Source organism: Myotis brandtii, unplaced genomic scaffold (assembly GCF_000412655.1).
Source record: "Myotis brandtii unplaced genomic scaffold, ASM41265v1 scaffold1003, whole genome shotgun sequence".
In the NCBI taxonomy this organism is placed as follows: Eukaryota; Metazoa; Chordata; class Mammalia; order Chiroptera; family Vespertilionidae; genus Myotis; species Myotis brandtii.
In genome coordinates this window covers 3,014-13,666 of record NW_005353340.1, presented here as the reverse complement: position 1 = coordinate 13,666, position 10,653 = coordinate 3,014, and the positions used below count along the sequence as shown (strand labels likewise).

At 61.2% G+C, this 10,653-nt stretch overlaps 1 protein-coding gene across 1 annotated transcript in view; it reads right to left on the bottom strand.

The window, feature by feature from the left end:
• The window catches only part of WDFY4 (WDFY family member 4), a gene marked incomplete at its 5' end in the record, with an annotated part of 236,672 nt that extends 228,332 nt beyond the window's left edge, over positions 1 to 8,340 (bottom strand). The window contains 4 exons of the mRNA XM_014534916.1: positions 1,692 to 1,881; positions 5,717 to 5,851; positions 7,342 to 7,448; positions 8,226 to 8,340. Coding sequence (XP_014390402.1) covers positions 1,692 to 1,881; positions 5,717 to 5,851; positions 7,342 to 7,448; positions 8,226 to 8,340 — 547 coding nt within the window. The remainder of the gene's footprint in view (positions 1 to 1,691; positions 1,882 to 5,716; positions 5,852 to 7,341; positions 7,449 to 8,225) is intronic.
• Between the last annotated feature and the right edge of the window lie 2,313 nt (positions 8,341 to 10,653).

Sequence of the window (10,653 nt, the reverse complement as noted above, 5' to 3'; positions counted from 1 at the left end):
AGAGCTGAGAAGGTCAGGGAGAGCTGAGAAGGTCAGGAAGATTGCCTACCAAGAACCTGAGACAATAATAATGTGTACTTGGTCCCTGGGTTGCGAGGCCTGGGCTGTACTAAAGAGTCTGCATGTGGACGGGGCACACCTAGAATTCAGGGCTCGGCAGGTAGCGGCCAGCCCAGCGCTCCCTTGCCCACCTTCTCCACAGAACCGGCCCATTTCTCACAGGGGTACAGGCTCCACCCGGTGGCAGGCTCCACGAGGCAGAATTGTTCTTTTCCAGTTGAGAGTACGATACAGTGAGGACCCCACCCCTCCAATGGGTACAGCCTTTTCTTGGGCATCTCCAGCTCCAGCCTGTGAGTGGAGTGGGGGGACTACAAAGCACCTCGGGCCCACCTCAGCCTGGACCATTACCGCTGGGCCTGGCCTCACGGGAACCTGAACCGGAACTGGGCTGCCGTTTCCTGAGGGCTCTGCCTCGGTAGGAGGTGGGCTTGCTGAGCTTGGCCAGCCCTCACCGCGGGTGCCTCTGTCACAGGAGGCCCCAAAAGAAGACCGGCCGCAGGGCATGTGATTGTGGACAGGCAGGTCACACCGGCAGGCTCTGACCTACTCCCCAAAGACACCATACCTTGGGGTCAGCCCAGGCATGGACGGCTGTGCTCCCAAGAGGCACTTTAGCTGGTGAGCTAAGGAAATGCCACTGAGCAGGTAGGGAGGCAGCTCAGGGATCCTTTGTCACAGTGCCCCTCGGGTTGGCCTGGCAGAGCCTCCCTCTGGCCAGCCACGGAGAGGAGGCCAACACCTCCTCCCAAGACGTGAGCCATGGCGGCCCATGTTCCCAGGGTTATCTGTGTCCTTGGGAGGCGGCAGGAGATGCTGAAGGACCAGCTACAGCTGGTCCTGCTGATGGAGTTGACGCCCTCGGCGCCCTGCCTGGCTCACACCGGGTGGTGATGCGGCAGTGACGGCCAGAAGGTCAGGGAGAGCTGGAGAAGGTGAGGGAGAGCTGGAGAAGGTCAGGGAGAGCTGATAAGGTCAGGGAGAGCTGAGAAGGTCAGGAATGCGGCAGTGACGGCCAGGGGAACCCACTGCATGCCCGCGCCATCTAGGCACTTCAGATATGTCAACCCCCAAAGCGTCACCATCCCGTGAGATCCGCGGGACCGCCTTCCCATTTTACAGACAAGAAGATGAGGCACCCAGGCGGTGAAGTGCCCGAGGTCACGCCACCGGAGCGCAGAGCCAGGTGTACGTCCCTGCTGCTGCCCCAGCAGATGCTGAGGCCCAGGGAGCGGCATCTCCAAGTTCAAATCTGATTCTCTTCTTGGAAACCCAGGAGCCTTGGCAAGCTCTTCAACATACTAATCTGTTTCCCATTGCAAAATGGCATGATCATCAACATCCATCTCCAGGAACAGATGAGATAACACACAGATGGGCCCAGCACAGTTTCTGGTTGACAGTATGTGAGCAGCTAAGGGACTCCCCTTCCCCTCCTCCAATGGAGCATCGAAATGAACAACAAAAGCACTTTCATGAATGGAACCAAGCAATACAGGGTCAGCTACTGGCCCAGCTGGGCGTCCATGAGAACCTGTTTGCCCTTCTCATTTCTGGTCCCAGAAATCTATCCTGATGCTGCAAGGGCATGACAGGGACTTGCTGTGGGAAGTGGGTCCCCGGGGACTTACCCTGCAGGTACTGGATGACGCTGAGGTCCTGGGCCTGGGAGATGGCCCTCAGCACGCAGAAGGTGGGCTCCTTCCAAAAGCAGCAGCTGTGCTCCCGGAGGCAGGTGGTGGCAATCAGCAATGCCTGGAGCTCATTCCCTGCGAGGAGGCCCTCCAGCCCCTGAGGCTCGCTGCAGATGTTGAGCAACATCTGAGAGGAAGAAGGAAGGAAGACCCAGGAGACCGATTAGAAGCCTCCTTGCTGCCGTGTGGACTTGCTCCCTGCTTTTGCAGAGCACTGAGGGCGCATGTCAGCACAGAGATGGCTTTGTATGCTGTCACCCTCTGCCCAGACCAGCATGGTCACCAGTGCCACCAGCAAAGGATGAGGGGCTCGGGCTGTCTGAACTCTTAACTGCTGTAAAGGCAGGAGTTACCCTTTCCAAGTCAGAATAACAAAGAAGTGTTGGACTTGGATGGGTGTCTTTTTATATAGAAATGCCAGGAAAATGGCATTGACCATTAAAATACAGGGTTAACAGGACCCTGTGCTACTTAGAAAACAAGATGCAGCCTGGCCAGTGTGGCTCAGTGGTTGAGTGTCAACCTATGGACCAGGAGGTCAAGGTTCGATTCCTAGTCAGGGCACATATCTGGGTTGCAGGATCGATTCTGGGTTGTAGGGGTCATGCCGGAGGCAGCCAATCAATGATCCTCTCTCATCATTGCTGTTTCTATCTGTCTCTCCCTCTACCTTCCTCTCTGAAATCAATAAAAATAGATTTAAACTAGAGGCCCAATGCATGAAATTTGTGCAAGGGGCTTGGCCCTCGCAGTCGCAGCAGCTTGCCTCAGCCCTTGCAGCCCTGGCTTTGTCCTGAAGGTCGTCCGGAAGGACGTCCGGAAGGAGGTCCGGTCTAATTAGCATATTCCACTTTTATTGTTATAGATAATAATAATAAAATAAAATAAAAAGCCAGATGTATCCTGAATCCCTGGTTAGCATTCATGCCTCACTTCTCCACACAGCCATGAGCGTTGTCCTGTAACCTCCGACCTGGGACCCTTGTTCCCACCAACCCAGTCTCCTGTGGACTTGGGACACTGCCTATGCCCTTGGGGAGAGTCACAGCAGGCAGCACCTGCAGGGACTCACCCGGCCTCCTTTCTCTTGGGCTCTTGCTGGTCTAACGGGACCTTCTCCCAGCTCAGCAGGTACAGAAGCTCCTGCCACTGAATGCAGGCCCTCAGCACAGGGATGGAGGCTGGCCGGGCACCTAGGACTGGCTACAGACCCTGCACGTGGGTGTGGCCTCGGCCCTTGGCTCAGATGACCATTCTGCTGCTTGCCCCCACCTCCCCATCACAGCTCTTCCCCAACCACCAGCTCTCAATGCCATTCCCTCAGAGCAGCGTCCTCCATGCTCCTCTGTGAGTCAGCCCGCGGGCCTCCCTTCCCAGCCCTGCCTTTGCCTTTGCCTTTCTTTGCAGAGCACCGAAGGCAGTGGACATGCTGACTTATTCGCGGGATGTCCCCCACTTGCTTCCACACCTTCCTGTCCCCTCTCCGAGAGGGACTGTGCCAGCTGAGGGATCGCATCTGGCACAGAGCTGCACCGGGAGGAACTTCATACTTTTTATGGAATGAAATGAGGAATGAACGCAGGTGTGGGGGCGCATTCTGTGCGTCCGCGGGCAACCATGGAAAGACAGGGCCGCGCTCCCTCCCTGAGCACACGGAGAAGCCACAGGATAAAGATGTGTCCACGTGCCCAGCACTGTGTCCCAACCGCATTTGGGATATGGTTAGATCCAGGCAAATGGGGCCAGCGTTTCCAGGGTTTCCAGCAGGCAGAGTGCGGATAAGCCGAGGACGGGCCGATGCCTCTGGCAGCCACGCCTCTGGCTGGAGGATGAGTCTGCGATGGGTGTTCATCTGCATGCAGATGCTCAATGGGCAGCTGCACTTGGAAATCCCCAAACGGTCTAGCACCTGCTCTGGGAGGCACTGCCCAGGCGCTGGACACACAGCCCTGAGTGAGACGGCCCTGCTCCCCACCCTCACCAGGGGCAGGGGCAGCAGTTGTCCGTGGAGGGTGGCCCCCGAAGACAGAGAGCAGGACTTGTCAGTGGGGGGCAGGGAGCTGAGGGGGGGCATTATGTGAAAAGTTGCTGCTGGCTGTCAGTGGACAGGAGCGAGGGGCAATGACAAGAGGAAATCGCACTTGCAATTCAGTGGCCTGAGATGGCTTCTGGGAGGAGGGGAGGCGGCATTGTGGGTGGTGCGGAGCCCACTGAGAGTGAACTGGGGAGCCAGAGTCCGGCCCAGCCCCCACCCGCCGCTGAGCTCACGTTTCCTGTGTTTGTATAGAGCGAGGAGCACAGCGCTGCACACATCCTGGGACGGAGGAGGTGACAGACAAGAGACCACGACACAAGGGGCGTGGCAACTGCTTAGAAAGCGTTGGCTAGTGATGCAGTGCCGTTAGCAAGCGCATCTCAGAGGGGAGGTGGCCAGCGACAGAAGGTTCCAGATGCAGGCGAGGACTGGCAGGGACCAGGAACGCGGGCTGGAGAAGGAGCTGGTGGGCCAAGCGGAGAAGGCACTCACGTTTCTGGGGAAGAACAAGGGGAGCAGGGAGGGATACAGAGGCACAAGAGGGAAGTCCGTCCTCCAGATGCCTAGGCCTCTCGCGTTTGCAGAATGTGGGGCGGAGGGGTGAGCTGGCCTTGAGCAAGGCAGGTGGGAGCAGCTCCCAGAGGCAGAGATAGGCCCAGCCCAGAGGGGCTCAGCCCGGCTCTCACTCACCTGCACAAACATCCTCTGAACTTGAACATCGTCCTCCGAATGCTCGTCCTCCTCCAGAGGAAAGACGAAGAAGAGGTACAGACACTGCAGGAGCAGGGCTGGGAGCCCCGACTCGGCAACGCTGCCCAGCGCCTCCTGCAAGGGAAGAGCAGGCCGTGACCGAGGCCGGGCGGCCGGCACTGCCCCAGGCCCTTGATCCCCTCGTCAGATCCAACCTCACGACGGCCCACCCACCGGGAAGACTAGCGCCAGAGCTGTGGACAGAGGAGAGGACACGGGCACCAGCAGGGCCCAGCCTGTGTGTGCAGCACCCGGGACCTTTTTCCACGTGCCCGCCCGCAGCTCCACCTGGATCACTGTGGCTGCTGTCTCAGTGTGCGCACACATGCGTGTGTATGTGCATGTGCATGTGTGCATGTGTGTGTGTGTGTGTGTACACGTGGGGTTGGTCATCTAAAAAGCATGCTGTCTACACAGTTAGAAAAACAGAAAGGAGAAGAGGCCAGAACCAGGAGTATCAGGCGGTGCCGGGCCCCCTGCCCCAAAGGCTCCTGGGCAGGCAAGGCCCGCCTCCCTGGACGCCTGGCTCTGCAGCGCCCCCGCAGGCAGCTCTCCCCACCCCTGCTCCACGGGCTCCCCAAAGGCAGCTGCTCACTCTCTTGGCTCTGGGTCTGGCTGCCCAGGAGGGGAGGCGGCATCGCGGGTGGTGCGGAGCCCACTGAGAGTGAACTGGGGAGCCAGAGTCCGGCCCAGCCCCCACCCGCCGCTGAGCTCACGTTTCCTGTGTTTGTATAGAGCGAGGAGCACAGCACTGCACACATCCTGGGACGGAGGAGGTGACAGACAAGAGACCATGGCACAAGGGGCGTGGCAACTGCTTAGAAAGCGTTGGCTAGTTAGTGATGCAGTGCAGTTAGCAAGCGCGTCTCAGAGGGGAGGTGGCCAGCGACAGAAGGTTCCAGATGCAGGCGAGGACTGGCAGGGACCAGGAACGCGGGCTGGAGAAGGAGCTGGTGGGCCAAGCGGAGAAGGCACTCACGTTTCTGGGGAAGAACAAGGGGAGCAGGGAGGGATACAGAGGCACAAGAGGGAAGTCCGTCCTCCAGATGCCTAGGCCTCTCGCGTTTGCAGAATGTGGGGCGGAGGGGTGAGCTGGCCTTGAGCAAGGCAGGTGGGAGCAGCTCCCAGAGGCAGAGATAGGCCCAGCCCAGAGGGGCTCAGCCCGGCTCTCACTCACCTGCACAAACATCCTCTGAACTTGAACATCGTCCTCTGAATGCTCGTCCTCCTCCAGAGGAAAGACGAAGAAGAGGTACAGACACTGCAGGAGCAGGGCTGGGAGCCCCGACTCGGCAACGCTGCCCAGCGCCTCCTGCAAGGGAAGAGCAGGCCGTGACCGAGGCCGGGCGGCCGGCACTGCCCCAGGCCCTTGATCCCCTCGTCAGATCCAACCTCACGACGGCCCACCCACCGGGAAGACTAGCGCCAGAGCTGTGGACAGAGGAGAGGACACGGGCACCAGCAGGGCCCAGCCTGTGTGTGCAGCACCCGGGACCTTTTTCCACGTGCCCGCCCGCAGCTCCACCTGGATCACTGTGGCTGCTGTCTCAGTGTGCGCACACATGCGTGTGTATGTGCATGTGCATGTGTGCATGTGTGTGTGTGTGTGTGTACACGTGGGGTTGGTCATCTAAAAAGCATGCTGTCTACACAGTTAGAAAAACAGAAAGGAGAAGAGGCCAGAACCAGGAGTATCAGGCGGTGCCGGGCCCCCTGCCCCAAAGGCTCCTGGGCAGGCAAGGCCCGCCTCCCTGGACGCCTGGCTCTGCAGCGCCCCCGCAGGCAGCTCTCCCCACCCCTGCTCCACGGGCTCCCCAAAGGCAGCTGCTCACTCTCTTGGCTCTGGGTCTGGCTGCCCCAGCGGAAAGCCATCTTCCGGTCAGTGTTACTGCTCAGCTGGAAGCAGCCCTTCCCGGGAGCAGAGGCCCACTCCGTGCTGCGGCCCCCTGGCCACCGGGCCAGCAGGGCTCCCGCTCCCACGGGGAAAGCCAGGAGGCCCTCCCTGGCTAACGCTGCCGCCTGCTGCTCACACCACATGCTGCCTCTAAGGCTCCTGCGATGCCTGTGTCACCCCGGACAGAAGGCAGCAGCTGCGCTCTGCTCCCCTGCCATTCCCAATGCCGCATGCTAGACCCCCCACAGTGGGCACCCCAGCAGGGAGTCTTGGGCCTGCCCTGCAAGGGGCCTCGGGCCATTTCTGCTGATGGCCAAGCTGCCAGGACACCGGCCTCAGCAGACCACTCGGGGAGGAGGACCAGGCCCCTCTTCACAGTGGGTGCGGGTGGGCAGGGAAGGCAGCGGTCTGCTAGCACTGCCTCTGGGTGAGCATGCTCGGACAGCGCCTCCCGGTGTGGCTCCTTCCGTCTGAGTTTAACAGCAGGCAGAACCCAGCCGAGGCTCAGAGCACAGCCCTGGTCAGACAGGCTGCGGCCACACCCCACAGCAGAGCCTGGTCCTCACCCTGGCGTGGCCGTGGCGTCACCAGGGCGGACTCAGTGCTGGGACGCCAGCCCTTTTCAATCTCACAGCGGCCCCAGCACTGAGGCGCTACTGTCCCCAAATCTCAAATCAGCTGCACCCGTCACAGTGAGGTGCAGCATGTCACGGGCGGTCAACTGACAGGGCAGGATCCAGACCAGAATCCCAGAATTTCAGAAGCCGTTCCTACACCAGAGGGGAGCCAGGGTGAGAGAGGAGAAGCCAGCTTCCTGGGAAGAAAGGATCTGGGAGCCTCGCCCTGCCCTGAGCTGAGGCCTCCCTCCCGGTGGCTGAGGAGGCCAGGCCATGGCTCCCGGCACTTACCGTGTCCGTCCCCGAGAGCAGGAAGGCCGACTTCAGGAGCAGGTAGCCGTCCTGCTGCGCATCCCGCTTCCACCGCAGCAGCTGCCCCGCGGCCGCCCGCGCTTGCTCTGACAACAGCGGAGAAGAGGAAATGTGTCCGCGGGTGATGCAGGGACTTGCTCACCAGTTTGCCCTCCACTTGCCACCCACCTGTGAGCTCTACCTTCGCCTCTTTGGGGACGTCCACTTCCTGCCCTCCCCACAAGGCCGCCTGAACCTACACCCACCCTCATACTCAGCCAGTTACCCTCCTTGGAGGCCAGCCTTTAGCATGCAGTCTTCCCTGGTCAGCAACCGTCAATGGCTCCCCATTGCCAAGTAATAGGAGCAAGTTCCTGACCATAGACTTCCCACAACATGGCCTCTTCCCCACTGTCTCTATCGCAGCCCCTCCATCACAGGGGTTCCTGCGTCTGCACCTGGCTCAGGCCACCCTGCCCAGAACTCCCTCCACAGCCTTTGTCTGGGCTCTGTGCTTGGAAGACTACGAGTCAGGGACCCCACAGCAAAACATGTGCTCTGACCCGGGGTCTTGTCTGGATCGAACTCTCCACTGAACACTCAGGTGCCTTCTAGCCCAGCACTTCCTCCCAGAGGCCCTGCTCCTATGTGTGTGTGTGTGTGTGTGTGTGTGTGTGTGTGTCCCAGGAGCAGCAGTTCCCTGAGACCCCCTTCCCTGCTCTGCTAGCCTTTCCCTTGTTCCCAAGAGACTCGGTGGCAGACTGGGCCCATGGTCTCTTTGGCAGGCACTTCGCTGACTAACTAGAAAGCAGAAGGGCAGAGCAGGGCCGAAGGCCTTAAGCGCGTGCTGCTCCCACCAGGGCGCAGGGCCGCTCTGCACTCACCCGCAGGCTTTCCCACCAACACCTGCTGGATCTCCTGGGCCAGCTGGCTGGACACTTCGCCGGCCAGCCTGTGGAGGCTGGGAAAGCAGATGAGCCCCACGGAGTGCTCCCAGGCCTGAAGGCACACAACAGGTTGGTCAGAGACATCACAGCTCCAGGGCAAGGCCTGGGCGTCACCTCCCTCTCTCCCTGCCACCCCTCAGCACAGGCTCAATGCTTCCCAGGTGCATCCCAAGGCCGCCCCCGCCTTCCCTCCTCCCACTGCACCCCCGCCCTCAGGCCTGCAATCCCAGCTCTCCGCTGAGCTCCAACCCACGGCCCATACCTCCCAGACTCGCGCTCCTTCAGCCTCAGACATGCATCACCGAATGGAACCCACTGCATCTCCTCTCCCAGAGGGGCCTTGCCAGTCACCCAGCTGCCCTCCTGGGAAACCCCAAGAGAGAGTCTCCAAGTCTCCCTCTCCCTCACCTTCCTCCCCCATCAGTGCTGTGTCCCACTGATGCTCCTCTTTTCCGAATTTCCCCTGGTTTCTCTAGTTATCCTGTTTCGAGGATGGCTCTTCCACCCAGTCTTTGCCCTTCGTGCTGTGTTGTCACAGGCCCAGTTCACCAGTCCTGGGAGGAGACTCCCATAGGCCACAGTCAGAGAGGAGGACTAGTCCTGGGAGGAGGAGATGCCCCCAGGGCACAGTCAGAGCGGAGGACTAGTCCTGGGAGGAGGAGATGCCCCCAGGGCACAGTCAGAGCGGAGGACTAGTCCTGGGAGGAGGAGATGCCCCCAGGGCACAGTCAGAGCGGAGGACTAGTCCTGGGAGGAGGAGATGCCCCCAGGGCACAGTCAGAGCGGAGGACTAGTCCTGGGAGGAGGAGATGCCCCCAGGGCACAGTCAGAGCGGAGGACTAGTCCTGGGAGGAGGAGATGCCCCCAGGGCACAGTCAGAGCGGAGGACTAGTCCTGGGAGGAGGAGATGCCCCCAGGGCACAGTCAGAGCGGAGGACTAGTCCTGGGAGGAGGAGATGCCCCCAGGGCACAGTCAGAGCGGAGGACTAGTCCTGGGAGGAGGAGATGCCCCCAGGGCACAGTCAGAGCGGAGGACTAGTCCTGGGAGGAGGAGATGCCCCCAGGGCACAGTCAGAGCGGAGGACTAGTCCTGGGAGGAGGAGATGCCCCCAGGGCACAGTCAGAGCGGAGGACTAGTCCTGGGAGGAGGAGATGCCCCCAGGGCACAGTCAGAGCGGAGGACTAGTCCTGGGAGGAGGAGATGCCCCCAGGGCACAGTCAGAGCGGAGGACTAGTCCTGGGAGGAGGAGATGCCCCCAGGGCACAGTCAGAGCGGAGGACTAGTCCTGGGAGGAGGAGATGCCCCCAGGGCACAGTCAGAGCGGAGGACTAGTCCTGGGAGGAGGAGATGCCCCCAGGGCACAGTCAGAGCGGAGGACTAGTCCTGGGAGGAGGAGATGCCCCCAGGGCACAGTCAGAGCGGAGGACTAGTCCTGGGAGGAGGAGATGCCCCCAGGGCACAGTCAGAGCGGAGGACTAGTCCTGGGAGGAGGAGATGCCCCCAGGGCACAGTCAGAGCGGAGGACTAGTCCTGGGAGGAGGAGATGCCCCCAGGGCACAGTCAGAGCGGAGGACTAGTCCTGGGAGGAGGAGATGCCCCCAGGGCACAGTCAGAGCGGAGGACTAGTCCTGGGAGGAGGAGATGCCCCCAGGGCACAGTCAGAGCGGAGGACTAGTCCTGGGAGGAGGAGATGCCCCCAGGGCACAGTCAGAGCGGAGGACTAGTCCTGGGAGGAGGAGATGCCCCCAGGGCACAGTCAGAGCGGAGGACTAGTCCTGGGAGGAGGAGATGCCCCCAGGGCACAGTCAGAGCGGAGGACTAGTCCTGGGAGGAGGAGATGCCCCCAGGGCACAGTCAGAGCGGAGGACTAGTCCTGGGAGGAGGAGATGCCCCCAGGGCACAGTCAGAGCGGAGGACTAGTCCTGGGAGGAGGAGATGCCCCCAGGGCACAGTCAGAGCGGAGGACTAGTCCTGGGAGGAGGAGATGCCCCCAGGGCACAGTCAGAGCGGAGGACTAGTCCTGGGAGGAGGAGATGCCCCCAGGGCACAGTCAGAGCGGAGGACTAGTCCTGGGAGGAGGAGATGCCCCCAGGGCACAGTCAGAGCGGAGGACTAGTCCTGGGAGGAGGAGATGCCCCCAGGGCACAGTCAGAGCGGAGGACTAGTCCTGGGAGGAGGAGATGCCCCCAGGGCACAGTCAGAGCGGAGGACTAGTCCTGGGAGGAGGAGATGCCCCCAGGGCACAGTCAGAGCGGAGGACTAGTCCTGGGAGGAGGAGATGCCCCCAGGGCACAGTCAGAGCGGAGGACTAGTCCTGGGAGGAGGAGATGCCCCCAGGGCACAGTCAGAGCGGAGGACTAGTCC